The following is a 17,058-nucleotide window of genomic DNA, read 5'->3' as shown; positions in this document are numbered from 1 at the left end:
AGCCTAGTGTGCTGCAGTCCATGGGTTCACAAAGAGTCAGACACCATCTAGCGACTGAACAACAGCAACCTGCCATGTTCGCAATATGTTTATCTTTGTTTTACATCCCTCATGAACGAGTTAAATATTTGCGAGCACATCAAAGCTTAGTCACCTTTATGGGGCAGGAAAGCTTGGCATCTAAACTTGTTCCATGCAAAGATTCAAACTGGAGCTGTTATTTACAGAGCATGCCAAGAAGAAAGAAATTGGAACATGACACATTCTGAGGGAAGAACCCAATAAGCTCGTTCATAAGAACTGAATCAGTTTGGAAAAGAGCAAATGTCACGGATGTTGGTAGGTACTGCTGAAATTGTTTCCTGAGTTCAGGCATTCCTCAAAAACGTACAGAAAAACAAAAACAAAAAACCTAAGAGTCGGGTCATGAAAATTTTGGAGTATAGATGACCTGTACAAAGCAGAAGAATCAAACACGACTTGGTGGCTAAACAAGAAAATGAGGCCGAACTCCTCTGTAGACGGTTTACAAGAACTTGACAGAGAGAGAGAGACAACTTGACAGAGAGGTCCTCAGGACTGACAGCTGCCTTGGTTCTGAGCAAAGGTCGTCTTTCAGATGATCTAATAGCCCCTAAAATATGACCATGTATTCCTGTGAGCTGAAACCCTGGCTTTTGTAAGATCACGCTATTTTGGATTTTACCTGACACTGCGAGATGATCCTTCTTGGACCCCACTGTAGTATACTCATCCTTTGCCAGATCTAAAACTTTTCATTTTCATCCTAGAACAGGTTTCTTCAAACCCACTCTCACTGGGCAGTTAGTTCAATTTGACGCTTTCAGGTATCATCTAAAAATCGACAACTTTCTTTTCTAGAAATCATACAAGATACGCACCAGACACACAACTCTCCCCTTAGATCTATTATCTGGAACATTTAATACACTTGTGTCTTGCAGACACAGCAAAGAGCTGGCCTGATAATGTCTCTCTTAGTAAGTATTTCTACTTCATGGATATTTATCTTTATAAGCGATGTCAGATTGGTTTTGCCACTTTTTTTTTTTTTTTGCTTTAAAAGGTTTGTCTTTCTGTTTTATTGAAGTTGTTTCTTCTTTTGAGTTGTGTGTGCTAACCTCTTCGTCCCCGTCTGCCCTCCTGACCTTTAGATAATTTCTATATTATATTCCTAAACGTTTTGTCTCTTTTTCTTTTCTATTGGGTTGGCCAAAAGTCTGTTCGAGTTTTTTTGTAACATCTTAAAAGTCCAAGGAACTTTTTGGCCAAATCAGTATTTTCATTTAATTTTACTTGTTTTGTTAAATTATCAGCTTGAGCCTCTTTTAAGTTCACTTAGGAGTTATTTTATAGATTCAAAATTGTACTCAATTTGTTCAAATGAAAAATAAAATAGCAACTCTTTATTCTTATGAAGGATGAAGAAATTAACTTCTGTTAATTGGAAAGTCTCACTGTAAACCCTTTTCACATAATTTTGCTGATTTTTATACATTGCTTTTTTTTTTTTGGAGATAAAACAAATAAATTCCTTACTGTATAGCTATGGCCTATAATTAGTTTCAGTAAACACTTATTTTACAATTGTAACATGTACTGACTGTGATATTAGAGCATTATAAAGATGAACCAATACATATGTAGCTCAAATTATTTAGGCTTTCAGAAAACAGAAAGTGAAAACTTGTTTAAATGAGATTATGATAAGATCAAGATATGGCCAGCAACAATTTATAAAACAGAATTATTACATATACATAATTTTTATAAAAAGTATCTAGGTAAATATGTTACATGAGTTTTTACTTCTGTACTAACTCACAGTTAAGTATATTTCTTAAAAAAGAGCAAACTATTGGAGCAAAAGTTTCAGTATTTCCTTATAAACTACTAACCAAGACCATTAAGTGAACTCACGTTTGAATCATCACTCTTGGTGATGTACAGGTTCACTCAGAAAACAAAGAAAGAAAGAAATACACTACGCAAACCTACACATGCATAGTTGTTACAGAGCCAAGACACTTAAAGTGTAAGGAATAAAACATCTTTTCTAGAAATCTGAATTTGTCTTGCTTAAATATATAATAATCCCTTACTAACCTCTATAAGCCACTCAAATAGACGCTCAATTAAATCTGAATAAAACCCATACCTGAATTCATTATCTTCACAATTATTCAAAATATAGCATTCTTTTTCTCAAAAAATATTTCAAAGTAGTAAAGTGCAAAACTTTTTGTCAGCTCCAGAGAAAGTTAAGGGAACTCATTTTGATAAAACAGCAGGATATATTGGAAACAGATGCACTGGTATCTATTAGAAAGGTTAATCAATTAAAGAAAGAAAAAATTAACTCAGCAACAATAAAAGTCCCATTATGATAACTTTCTAAAGCTGTCATGTCTTTCTCTTGACCATTATAATAATGGCATTTATTTTCTTGAGTTTTTATAAAGGACTTAATTAACTAGAGATTTGGGGGATTATTAAGTATAGGCTTAATTGACTGTTAGAGCCCTATGTTTAAAAATTGTTTCTGCAGCTTCTAAAGATACGTGTTTCCCCTTTCTTTGTCCTAATTTCAAAAGTCCTGGCCTGATCCTTATTTACAATTATTTAATTGTTCAGAGTGCTCACTGTCCTTGTCAAAGGTAACTGCACTGTTGAGTATATATCCAAAGAAACGAAAAACACTAATTCAAATAGACATACACACCCTAATGTTGACACCAGCATTGTTTACAATAGCCAAGTCATTAAAACAACCCAAATGTCCATTAACAGATGAATGGATAAAGAAGATGTCGTACATATACAGCGGACCAGTACTCAGCCATAAAAAATGAAAATTTGCCATCTGCAGCAACATGGATGGACTTACAGGGTATTGTGAGTAGTGAAATAAGTCAGAGAAAGACAAATAGCGAAGCATATCACCTATATGTGAAATCTGAAATATATGCAGCAAACTTGTGAATATAACAAGAGAGAAACCCTCACTGGATACAGAAAGCACATGGTGGTTACCTGTGGCCTGGAGGGAAGTGGGGAGGGGATTAAAAGGTACAAACTATCAGGTATAAAATAAGCTACACAGAAGGACATATTGCACAATATACAGAACATTGCCAATATTTTATAATAACTATAAATGGAGTATAACCTTTAAAAACTGTGAGTCACCATATTGTACACCTGTACCTTATATAATACTTCACAGAAACTATACTTAAATTGAGATACCTGAATAAAAATTAAAATAACTCTGTGGTGTTGGACTGAAAACAAAACAACCACAAACAGATCATTCACTAAATGTTAGATTTGGTTCTCTCTCTGTTCTAAGTGCCCAGCCACAACGCATGGTAACACTTTTTTAGGGCCAGGAGTCTTCTCAATTGATTGCAAGTCAGCATCATTCCATTTTACAGACATTGATAATTATCAAGACCGTATGCAACCATGAAAACAAACAGATGAGTCGCAGGCCCCGAAGCTTTCAGGGTTACACAAACTCACACTGGTGCATGAGTGTGAAAGCACACACAAACACAAGCACTTGTGACCCTTGCGGGGTCACCAAAATATGACAGTAACACCTTATATTTCGAAACACCAGGAGATACCAGAATCCTCAAGGCAAACAAAGAAACGCAACTGCAGAAAACAAACTAGATGACTTGTTACCTCTGACCTTCAACAGTCACTTAATCCTACTGGAAAAACATGACAAACACACTTCACAATTCATCTAGGCCTGTCCCCAGTGTAGACAGAGACAAGGCCATCAGACTCACATCCTGAAATACACTTGACCAAGTATGAGAGTCACAGCTCAGAGCCAACACACGCAGTGGCTTCTCATGAAAGTGAAAGATACACCTGAAGAATGGAGCCAGGAGATTCCAGGGCCACAAATCTGCATCAGGAACAATTGGAAGGTATGACCCTGGTTGGTGGCCTTTCAAGCGGATCACCATCAACCTATACACATACTTACTTCCTCTTCACTTCTCTCTCCCCCCCGATATCATCTAGGTTAACCAATCTCCAACATCACGGTCGTCAGCCTACAACCAGGCTTTCATGGCAAAACCAATTTGGAAACCCCTGTTAGGCTCCAACTCTCCGTAAGGCTACTGCCTCATTTTAAATCCTCATGAACCAAATCACCTTGAACCAAGATACACGTGCCATCTGCATACAGTGTATATCACGGTGGCCTTTGGCCTACTTACCCCAGCTGATCTTTCAGGGCCACAAACGCTCAGATGTCACGACTCTCCCGTAGATGACTTCAGCACTGACCATGCGGCCAGAAGTTTGGGGTCAGAAGTCCACTGGCCAATTTGCTGCCTAGATGGGAAAGGAGGGAAACATATGGATTAAATAAAGCCCACACAGCCTTGGTGAAAACTCTTGCGAGTCCCTTGGACTTCAAGGAGCTCAAACCAGTCCATCCTAAAGGAAATCAGTCCTGAATATTCATTGGAAGGACTGATGCTGAAGCTGAAACTCCAATACTTTGGCCACCAGATGCAAAGAGCTGACTCATTTGAAAAGACCCTGATGCTGGGAAAGATTGACGGTAGGAGGAAAAGGGGACGACAGAGGATGAGATGGTTGGATGGCATCACTGACTTGATGGGACATGAGTTTGAGCAAGCTCCGGGAGTTGGTGATGGACAGGGAGGCCTGGCGTGCTGCAGTGCATGGCATTGCAAAGAATCAGACACAACTGAGGAACTGAACTGAACTGACACAGCCTTGTAAAAGAAAAAAATAAAAGAATGATAAAAGAGAATGAAGGTCTGGGGTTTAATCTGGGTGGGAGTTTAAGTATTTGACAGGTGGATATCAAAGATTTGGGGGCAGCGGGATGAGTAAAACAAGCACACTGCTTAAGAGTAGCTTTTCGTAACATAAGACAAAAACAAAAAAATAGAGAAATGATCCACTTTGGAACCCAATTATGTCAACTTGTACTTATCTCAAATAAAATAATCAGATTATTGGGGGGTGGGGAGGGGAGAAGTAGCTATTCATACTCCAGTAGAATGTGTGGTCATGAAATTAAAAGACACTTACTCCTTGGAAGAAAAGTTATGACCAACATAGACAGCATATTAAAATGCAGAGACATTACTTTGCCAACAAAGGTCCATCTAGTCAAGGCTATGGTTTTTCCAGTCGTCATGTATGGATGTGAGAGTTGGACCATAAAGAAAGCTGAGCACTGAAGAATTGATGCTTTTGAACTGTGGTGTTGGAGGAGACTCTTGAGAGTCCCTTGGACTGCAGGGAGATTCAATCAGTCCACCCTTAAGGAAATCAGTCCTGAATATTCATTGAAAGGACTGATGCTGAAGCTGAAACTCCAATACTTTGGCCACCTGATGGGAATAACTGACTCATCTGAAAAGACTCTGATGCTGGCAAAGACTGAGGGCAGGAGAAGGGAATGACAGAGGATGAGGTGGTTGGATGGCATCACCAACTCAATGGACATGAGTTTGAGTGAACTCCAGGAGTTGGTGATGAACAGGGAGGCCTGGTGTGCTGCAGTCCATGGGGTCGCAAAGAGTCGGACACAACTGAGTAACTGAACTGAACTGAACTGAGAATGTGGTGGTATTTGGACAAAGGCGGTAGCCATGGATGCGGTGAGAAACAGTCTGATTAGGTTCTATTTTGATGGCAGACCTATCAGAAATGGCTAAGAATTGACAGTAAAATATTTTTCCACATTTTTATTTATTTATTTTTTAATTGAAGGATAACTGCTTTATAGAATTTTCTTGTTTTCTGTCAAATATCAACATGAATCAGCCATAGATATTAAAATATCATTTAAATGTGGGCAAGCAGGGTGAATAGTTGGGCCATGTCACATAATAGAAGAATCTAGGGGAAATCAGATTGGGTTTCCATGTATGTTGCTCAATATGTTTATGGGATGGACTTCCCTGGTGGGGAACTTAACCAAGAAGTGGGTAAGACTCCATGTTGTCAATACAGAGGGCCTGGGTTCAATCCCTGGTCAGGGAAGTTCCACAGGCTGTGCAGAGTGGCCAGAAGAAAAAAAAATGTGTATTTGATATCTACTGGGAGTTGCATCCTTTAAAGTGTCATGCCTCATAAAGGACTGTTTTAAAGAAAAGGACAGGAATTAAGGGATGAAGGAAAAAGCGAATTATCGTGGAGCGAATGACTGAATTACATCTTCGATGAATACCCTTGCTTCTTCCATTCTGACTCATCTAGAATCTTCTGTCAACCAGGAAAAGGATCCTACGGTAAAGCTATTCTAAACACGTGAGCTTACTCCCTCAGTCGCTTCTGGCTGTTGCAACACTACGGCCCGCAGCCGGCAAGGCTGCTCTGTCCATGGGATTCTCCAGGCAAGAATACTGGAGTGGGTTCCCTTTTCCTCCTCCAGGGGATCTTCCCGATTCAGGGATTGAATCCACGTCTCCTGCATTGCAGGCAGATTCTTTACCATCTGAGCCACCAGGGAAGCCCAACACAGGTAGCGGTAATTTCTCAGCCTCATAGAAAATGGGAGACATGTGCTGTTCCTGGTACAGCTTTGCGAAGATATCCCCACCACCCAGCTCCATTTAACAACCCGGTCTTTCGGCTTAGGGTTCATCCCTCATTCAATTTTAGATGGAGTTTTCTTTTTCCCTCATCTTTATTATAGGTTTCAGAAAGGCCTGTCTGGTAACTGGTAACTTTGCTCCTCCATCTCTCTCTATAACTCTTAGTCTTTTAAATACATCCAAAGGGAAATTAATAGCTTTCTGGGGAATGTGTGTGATTTTTACTTCATGTTTCCTTAACTCAGGTAGATTCCTGGGAAGACCTCCTGGAAAAGGAAATGGCAACCCACTCCAATATTCTTGCCTGGAAAATTCCATGGACAGAGGAATCTGGCAGGGTACAATCAATGGGGTCTCGCAGAGAGTCGGATACAACTGAGCAATTAACACTTTACTTTTTACTAACTCAGGTAGCGAAGAATAAAGAAGCCCATTTCCAGTTAAATCCTAAGGTTCATCAGTTACTATACATAGCCACAGGAAATTAAAATGTTCCCCTCCCCTTCTCTCTGGAAACATCAAGATTTAATGAATTATCCTCTACCTCAGCATTTTTACTATCACCTTTACTACCTGTGCTGCCGGTCATCCTCGCCCAGAGCAGAAATCATGTTTCACTACTGGCCTTCCTAAGAACATTTTCCCAGAACTTGTAATATCAGTGGTTTTACTATGAAACATGGCCAAATCAAACTTTACTGCTCTGTGATGACAGTGACCTTAAAGATAATAAGAGGATAAAAGTCGCAACTCAACTCCAATGGAAGATCCACCCAAGCTTGAAGTTTCACAGCCCGCAGACTAAATCATTCTCAGGGTCTTTCTTTTGGGAACACTAAACTCCCTTTTGGGCTTCCCTGGTGGCTCAGATGGCAAAGAATCTGCCTGCAATGCAGGATACTCGGGTTCGATCCCTAGATCGGGAAGATCCCCTGGAGAAGGGAATGACAACCCACTCCGGTATTCTTGCCTGGAGAATCCCTTGGACAGAGGAGCCAGGTGGGTTACAGTCCATGGGGTCGCAACGAATCAGACATGACTGAGCGACTCAACAACAAAAATTTCCTTTCACCTCCCAAGATAAGAAAGTTTCTATGAATAACTGAAATGCCAGCATTGGGTCTTTCTCCAGGAACCCGCAGGTGATGCTCCTAAACCCATCACTCTGAGCTCCTCCCAGCATGGACCACACCCTTTGCAGAACATAACTGGCAACCCATAGACAGAGGAGCCTGGTGGGCAACAGTCCACCGGGTCACCAAGAGTCGGAGGGGATGTAGCGACTAAACAACACAAACAAACTCCCTTTCACCTCCCGGGATAAGAAAGATACCATGAATAACCGCAGTGCTAGGACTGGGGCTTTCTCCAAGAACCCTCAGGTGATGCTCACAAACGCATCACTCTGAGCTCCTCCCGGCATGGACCACACCTTCCGCAGACCAGAACTTGCACAACAACTGTCACCGGGATCAGGGCCGAGAAAAATTTACGAGGAGACCGCTGACAATTCCTGAGAACCTACGGGGCAGCAGAGACTATACAGAACATGTGAGAAATCCCACTGAGCTTTGGTGGGGAGGGGGAGAAGGGAACTACCCACAATGCTCCTGGGGAGCCCAGGTGCGCCGCCCTCCCAGAGATGAACTTCCCACACCTGGCGGGCTGCTTGGCAGGCAGGCTGCGGCCTCGAACCTCGGCTGAGGTGGAACTGGGGGGTCCTGGGGTCCCTCCCCGGAACTCCCTGCCCACCCCGCACCCCAGGCTCCTGGAAGTTCTAAGCTCGAGGCCCCGGTTTCCACAGAGCACTGACCCCTCGAGGCCTCCACACAGCCCCCCGGTCCTTACCCCAGTTTTCTGCAGCTGGCCCGGCGGACCTGGGACAGGAAGGGGGTGCAGGCATCACGAGGACGGCGGTTTGCTGCGCAGACGGAAGGAGCCCGCTGTGAGGCGCCCGTACAGAACCAGAAGCCTCCACAGCCCCGCCGCCCGGAGACGCTCCACTCTTGACATCCCGCGAGAGCCTGAAAGATCACGTGAGACCGCCGAGTACCGTCGCGAGACCAAGCGAAACCCCGCGAGATCACCTTTTTCTGGGAAGGGAAGTCACGTCTGCTGGCCTTTCGGGCCTGTTTCCGCCATTTTGGAGTCCACCTGATGCTCTGTTGTTAATTTCTGTGAAAGTTCACAAATTCAAACGCTTTCCCTGAGAAGGCAGACGCAGGGTTTTTTCCTGTCTGCCCATTCTATCCATTGCTTATGACTAAGATACCCTCTTCTGTGTTCCTACGCTGGTCCCTTTAATGCTCCACATACTGAAAAGAATTCCACGACCTGATCTCAAAGTATTATAAAATCTCCAGGTTTGCACACTTGAAGCTACAAGTAAATAAACAGCTGGTTTTAGAGAGAGAAAAAGCCTGGGAGAAGTGAATTGTTATTAATACGCTTACCATCCTGTCTGAAAGTAGCATACTCAGGATTGGTGGAGGGACTTCCCTGGCAGTCCAGTGGTTAAGATTTCAACTTCCAATGTACGGGTGTATAGGTTTGATCCCTGGTCAGGAAACTAAGATTCCACATGCTTCCAGGCCAAAAGACCAGAAGATAAAACAGAGGCAATATTGTAACAAATTCAATAAAGACTTTGAAAATGGTACACATTAAAAAAAAAATTCTAAAAAGTTATGTGGAAAATAGGATCAGATCATAGGTGCGTTCTTCAATAGTCAAGGTTGCTCAAAGACCTCTTGGAAGTTTTTTTTTTTTTAATTACTTGCAGTTTTTTGGTTTTTGGTTTTTTTTCTTCAGACAAGATAATTTTGGAGATAGTGAAAAAAGAAAACAAAGATTTTTCAAGCTTTAAGCCCTGGTAAATTTATCTAGTATATGTGCATTCATTTTGTTTCCTTTATGGAGCAAAGAAGGGAACCAGTATAAGGAGTTTTCCCTTGGAATGCCAGGAGAACACACACATACACACACAACAGCATTAAACAGCTTGTATCACCGAAGAGAGAGAGATTAAAGCTGATCTTCAGAGTAACCCCAGAGTGGAAGGATCCCTTCCAGTGAAGGTTTGGAGTTTTTTTTCTTATATTTTCAGGAAACCTTGAGGATGTGTTTGGCTGGCTTCACTTTCTGCTCTAGAGAGGTTCTTACCTTGGAGAATAAGGCTATTTAAATGTTTAAGATTCTCAACAAGTTATAACTGTTTGGACTCTGTGACTGTAAAGTTTACAAAAGAAGCAAATGTGAAAAAGGGTTTTGTTAACTTGTCTCAAGTACAACTACTTGAAAGCTGATAACTCTTGTTTTATTTCCTGAACTGAAAGTTACCGGGCAAGGTGGTGTTCTTTAGGTCAAGCATGAGAGTTGCCTTAACCTCAAATCATTCCCTCTCCTTCACTTTCTTCTCAGAGATTCAAATGTTTGGTTCTCACTCCCCTTTCACCTTCTCATGATTTATTCATTTTTCAGATATGGATCTTTTATTCTATCCACACCTCTGTCACCCAGTGTACAATTCCTTTTCAGAAATCTGTGTGGAGCCCCGACCCCCCCAAAAAAATTAAAAATAGAACTGCAAATTGACACAGCAGTTTACTTTTGAGTACTTGTCTGAAGCGAACAAAAGTATTATGTCAAAGAGATATCTGCACCCTTATGTTCATCGCATCTTTACTCACAATCACCAAGATGTGGAAACAACCCAGTTTCCATGAATGGGTGAATGAATGAAAAAAAATATTAGAATACTATTCAGCTGGTAAAAATGAGAAAATCCTGCTATTTATGACAACATAGATGGGCCCTGAGGATATATTATGCTAAAAGTTAGAGAAAGACAAATACTGTATGATCTCACTTACATATGGAATCTAAAAAAGAAGCTAACAAGCTCACGAAAAAAAGGAAATCATGTTTGTGGTTCCCAGAGGCAGGGTGTAGGTGGTGGGGGAATTTTATAAAGGTGGTCAAAAGAGATAAACTTTCAGCTACAATGTAAATAAATAATAGAAATATAACACACAACATGATGACTACAACAAAGTTGTGTAGTAATATATGAGTTGCTAAGAGAATAAATCCTAAAAGTTCTCAAGTAATTATGAGATTAAAACCACAAGGCATTATGCTGTACAACTTATACAGTATCTAAATTTACTGTATGTCAACTATATCTCAATAAATTTAGGAGAAAAAATCCTAGTCATGTCCTGTAGATTTATTATCATTATACAGGTAGCATAACTAAAAATTTCCAAGTTATCTCTTAAACTGAGGGTACAAATGATGCCTCTAATTTTTCCTTTTTGTTTTTAAATTTTCAAGTGACTGAGAAAAGTCTTATACTTGCCGGTTGAAAATAAAGATGGTGTAAGTGGAAGAAATAAGCATATGCAAGCATATATCATCTAAACTGTGCCTTCAAATCTTTACATAGCAGGAACATTCAAACATTCAACGTTTCAAGTTATAGAAACTTTATGGCATGAAACTAAAACAAACAAGGCAAAAAGTGAAGGTTGGTTCAATAGTAATAAACACAATAATTATGCACATTTTATAGTGCATAATGCCAAGCATGAAAATGCTTCTTAAATCTTTTAGAAGCTTTGAAAAAGAAAGTGAAGCAATTCCCAAAACTATTCAAATATGGAGAACACATATATATAGACTCAAGAAAAATGGTATAGATGATCTTATGTGTAAAAGAGAATGATACACAGATGTAGAGAACCTATCTATAGACACCAAGGCGGGCAGGGGGTGTAGGATGATTTAGGAGACTGTGATTGATACATATACAGTAGCACTAGTGGTAAAGAACCCGTCTGCCAATGCAGGGAATGTAAGAGACGTAGGTTCGATTCCTGGGTCAGGAGGATCCCCTGGAGGAGGGCATGGCAACCCACTCCAGCATTTCTTGCCTGGGGAATCCCAAGGACAGAGGAGCCTGGCAGGCTACATTCCATGGGGTCACAAAGAGTCAAACATGACTGAGTGACTGCACACACACACACGTGCATATGATGCAATGAGATCAAGAAAAAAAATAAACCCTCTTTGAAGGAAGACCACACTATCCCAAGGCAGATTTTGTTTCTCAAAATTATTTTAAACAATGCCAACATTAAAACAACATACCAGTGTAACAGAAACTAACAACACTGTAAAGCGACTATACACCAGTAAAAATTACAAAAACCAACATAGCAGATATACAAGGAAACACTAACAAATGGCTGAAAACCAAGATAAATGTGGAGAGACAAAAAAAAAACCCTAAACATAACAAAAAGAAAACCCCAACAACACAAAGAAACCGTAACCAATCCAGCTATTGTAGATAGCAGAATAGGAGTTTTACATGCCTGTCATTACCATCTTCACTAAGTGCCCAAGGTCAACATCACCAGTAATAAGACATCAACATGATGAATGAAATGAGAGGACATATTGAGGATCGAGTATCATTCCTACTGGATTTCTGCCCAAGAGGCACACCTGTAGCCTTGTATAATCATGAGAAAACATCAAACTTTGAGGGACATTTGACAAAATAACTGGTGAGTATTACTCAAAAGTGTTAAGATCTTAAAAAAACAAGAAAGACGGAAGACCATTATAACAGGACACTGAAAAGCAAAATTAAATGCACTGGATTGCAGCACTGTTTACAGTAGCCAAGACATGGGAACAACCTACATTTCCATCAACAGAGGAATGGATAAAGATGTGGTACATATACACAATGGAATATTACTCAGCCATGAAAAAGAATGAAATAATTCCATTTGCAGCAACACAGATGGACCTAGAGAATGTCATACTGAGTGAAATAAGTCAGACATAGAAACACATATAATATTTTATATTGCTTACACGTGGGATCTTAAGAAATGATACAAATGAACTTACTTACAAAACAGAAACAGACTCACAGATGTAGAAAACAAACTTCTGATTACCAAATGGGAAGTGGGGAGGAACAAATTATGATTTGGGGATTAGCAGAAATAAAACTACTACATTTGAAATAGATAAAACAACAAGGACCTACTGCATAGCACAGGGAACATATTCAATGCCCTGTAATAAACCATAATGGAACAGAACTTGAAAAATAAAATATATATATTATACTATAATTATATATGTGTGCTCAGTTGCTAAGTCATGTCAGACTCGGCAACCCCATGGACTGTAGCCCACCAGGCTCCTCTGATCCATGGAATTTCCCAGACAAGGAAATACTGGAGTATACTTGGAGTATTCTTGGAGGGTTGCCATTCCCTCCTCCAGGGGATCTTCCCCACCCAGGGATCAAACCCATATCTCCTGAGTTTCGTGTATTGCTGGCAGATTCTTTAGCAGCTGAGCCCTTGGGAAAACCATAACTGAATCATTTTGCTGTACACCACAAACTAACACAACACTATAAATCAAGCATTTAAATTTTCAAAAAAAAAAACAGGGAAAAAATTTTGGATTTTTACTAGACGCCATTAAATCATGAAAGTACCAGCTACTAAATAGAGATAATTGCAATAATGTCTAATATTAGATATTCCCAACAAAATGCTCATCTCTAGCACTTAAAACATTGTTTTATATAAATTATAAAAAGGACAGCCTACTTAATGAAAAAAAAAAAAATAGTTTGCTTAGTAGGATATCAAACTGCCATTCTTTAGCCATCTGTGTAATGTACATGAAGACCATACACAGACCTTGTGTCCCAGAGTAACTGAAAGTATAAAACTGATGATCTCAAGCACTGGCATTAAAGCTCTGGAGTAAATGAAATCTTTCCCGAGATGATGTTTTATACTAAAATTGGAATAGTCACTTAAGACTATTTTAGCAGCATCAGCAAAGTTGAAAATAACCATCTTATAACCCAGGCTCAGTCTCTGTGAAAATAATTGGCTTAAAACTCAACATTCAGGAAATTAAGATCATGGCATTTGGTCCCATCACTTTATGGCAAATAGATGAGGAAACAATGCAAACAGTGACAGACTTTGTTTTCTTGAGCTCCAAAATCACTGCGGATGGTGACTGCTGTCATGAAATTAAAAGACAGTTGCTCTTTGGAAGAAAAACTATGACCAACGTAGTGTATCAAAAAGCACAGACATTACTTTGCAAATAAAGGTCCATCTAATCAAAGCTATTGTTTTTTCAGTAGTCATATATGGATGTGAGAGTTGGACTATAAAGAAAGCCGAGCACTGAAGAATTGATGCTTTTGAACTCTGGTGTTGGAGAAGACTCCTGGGAGCCCCTTGGACTGCAAGGAGATCCAACTAGTCCATCCTAGAGGAAATCAGTCCCGAATATTCACTGGAAGGACAGATGCTGAAGCTGAAACTCCAATACGTTGGCCACCTATTGCTAACAACTGACTCACTAGAAAAGACCCTGATGCTGGGAAAGATTGAAGGCAGGAGGAGAAGGGGCCGATTGGAGGATAAGATGGATGGATGGGATCACCAGCTGGATGGACATGAGTTTGAGAAAGCTTCGGGAGTTGGTGTTGGACAGAGAGGCCTGGTGTGCTGCAGTCCATGGGGTCGCAAAGAGTTGGACACAACTGAGCAACTGAACTGAACTGATAACACAGGCATTGCATTCTTAAATAGATAAAACTGTAGATGTCCAGGAGTCATGTACAGATGTGAGAAAACTGGACCATAAAGAAGGCTGAGCCCTGAAGAATTGGTGCTTTCAGACTGGTGCTGGAGAAGATTCTTGGGAGTCCCCTGGACAGCAAGGAGATCAATTCAGTCAATCCTAAAGGAAATCAACCCTGAATGTTCATTGGAAGGACTGGTGCTGAAGCTGAAGCTCCAACGGTTTGGCCGCAGGATCCAAAGAGCTGACTTATTGGAAAAGATTCTAATGCTGAAAAGATTGAAGGCAAAAGGAGAAAGGGCTGGCAGAGGATGAGATGGTTAGTATCACCGACTCACTGGACATGAATTTGAGCAGACTCCAGGAGACAGTGGAGGACAGGGGAACCTGGCAGGCTGCGGCCCATGGGGTTGCAAAGTATTGGACACAACTTAGCGACTGAACAAAAATAGCATGCAGGTATCTGCAAATATTCCTGTATCTTAGAATTTTAACTTGTCTTGTTTTACATGTAAATATATAAAACACATGTGTACACACAAACTTATTGAAAAGAGTGAAATTGCACACATATTCTTCATAAAGAAACATGTCCTTCCAATAAAAATTACCTCCAGCCTATCCAATGTAGAAATAATATCTTACAGAAATACTATCTGAGTTCCCTGTCAGTTAATTAGCATGGACACAATGGTTTTCCCTGGTGGCTCAGATGGTGAATCTGCCTGCCATGCAGGAGACCTGGGTTCAATCCCTGGGTGGGGAAGAACCCCTGGAGGAGGGCATGGCAACCCACTCCAGGATTCTTGCCTGGAGAATCCCATGGACAGAGGAGCCTGGTGGGCTGCAATCCGTGGGGGTAGCAAAGAGTTGGACACAACTGAGCGACTAACACACACACAATAACACAATAATGGTGACAATTAACAAAGTCAAATACATCTTCTCCCAGAGCTTCAGTGGGAAAAAAATCAGAGTGGGAAAGACAAAATAATTATAACGCTGAATATACAGTGCACACAAATTCAGATACTGCAGCAATTAAAAGGAAAAAAATAGAAATAAATGAATAACTGCAAGTAAAGGTTAACAGTAATTTAAACAAGTGGAGATCAGCATACTCATTTCGTAAATTGCATCTTTTAATAATATCATTGTATTATAATTGCATACATGTAGCCTCAGATCCCAAAAGGATACCCACGAGGGACAGGAGATGAAAACACGACCTTTCCAAAATTATATTTTCTTTAATCATTAAAACATTAATAAAGCTACTTGAAGATGGCGCCTCTCATTTGAACTAGGCTGCATTAGACATTCATTAAACATTTGGAGGAATGTGTAAATAGATTAAGTCAAACCCACATTATAATTGCAAAGATAATAACTCTAGGGTTCTGTCAGTTCTAAAACACACTCACGGCCGTTTGCCCCTAAAAGAGATTAAATGTTCAGTTATCAAGTCGGCAATGACTGTACTCAAGGTAATAGGAAATGACTTTCTTCTATTTAGTAACATTTTGCTATTTAGTTTTAAGGGGTATTGGGTTTTCTTTATAGCGCTCACCTTAGCAAGAAGCAATTATGTAAATATCTCTGCATTATGGCTGTGGTCCTTCCATCACCCTTATTCTAAACAGAAATGACCAATTAAAAAAAGCAAGGGTTTAAAACATTTCACAGACTCCAAGATGACTATTCAGGGGCTAGTGGAGCTGAGCAGAAAAGGTGATTAAGTTAACTAACTATATACTTCGAGAAGTCAGGATAACACAAGCTTTCTCTGAAGAAATTAACATCACAGCATACATTTGTGAAAATTTGCATATTAAATCACCTGTCACCCACCCCCGTTGTTTGGGGTCATTTTTTCGTATTTCCACAAACGAAAATAAATACAAAAAAAAAAAAAAAATAGAGGGAAGCCATTATTTAAAAAATAAAGTCTAGAGTACAACCTTAATTAAGAGTTATTGAGTATTGCTATTGTTTCTACTTATACCACTTTGCTCCCATTGTCTGAAAATCATTCAAATATGCAAAATATGGGGCTTCCCAGGTGACATTAGCGATAAACAACCTGCCTCAAAGGAAGGACACACAGGAGGTCCAGGTTCGACCCCTGTGTTGGGAAGATCCCCTGGAGGAGGGAATGGCAACCCACTCCAGCATTCTTGCCTGGAGAATCCCATGGACAGAGGAGCCTGGCGGGCTACAGTCCATAGTGTTGCAAAGAGTTGGACATGCTTGAGGAACTCAGTATGCATGCATGCAAATTATGATTGTTTTCTCATACCTTCCTCAATTTTAATCTAAGGAAAAAAAAAAAGTGTTTTCTTTCACTCTCAAGTTTCCAAGACAGTAAAAAATACCAGTAAGTAAACAGCTGAAACCTGGCAACCTAATTTTAATCATGTCTTGCCTGCACAAACGTTTTCTCACCAAAGTGAACGTGAAATTAGCTCGATCGAGTCTGACTCTTTGACACCATGTCCATGGAGTTCTCCAGGCCAGAGTACTGGTGTGGGTAGCCTTTCCCTTCTCCAGGGGATCTTCCCAACCCAGGGATCAAACCCAGGTCTCCCACATTGTAGGTGGATTCTTTACCAGCTGAGCCACAAGGGAAGCCCAAGAATACTGGAGTGGGTAGCCTATCCCTTCTCCAGTGGATCTTCCCGACCCAGGAATCGAACCATGGTCTCCTGCATTGCAGGCGGATTCTGTACTAACTGAGCTATCAGGGAAACCCTTTCTTATCAAAATGCCCAACATTTCATTTCTG

The 17,058-nt window shown here is 40.4% G+C and overlaps 1 protein-coding gene across 1 annotated transcript in view; it reads right to left on the bottom strand.

The window, feature by feature from the left end:
• Positions 1-1,211: 1,211 nt before the first annotated feature.
• The window catches only part of LOC145536933 (uncharacterized), a 159,448-nt gene continuing 143,601 nt past the window's right edge, over positions 1,212-17,058 (bottom strand). Inside the window, exon 7 of the mRNA XM_081567245.1 lies at positions 1,212-4,383. Coding sequence (XP_081423371.1) covers positions 4,302-4,383 — 82 coding nt within the window. The 3' untranslated portion in view covers positions 1,212-4,301. The remainder of the gene's footprint in view (positions 4,384-17,058) is intronic.

This window comes from Giraffa tippelskirchi, chromosome X, assembly GCF_054371585.1.
Source record: "Giraffa tippelskirchi isolate mGirTip1 chromosome X, T2T-mGirTip1v1.2.pri, whole genome shotgun sequence".
NCBI classification, from domain to species: domain Eukaryota; kingdom Metazoa; phylum Chordata; class Mammalia; order Artiodactyla; family Giraffidae; genus Giraffa; species Giraffa tippelskirchi.
This window is presented reverse-complemented; position numbering and strand designations above follow the sequence as displayed.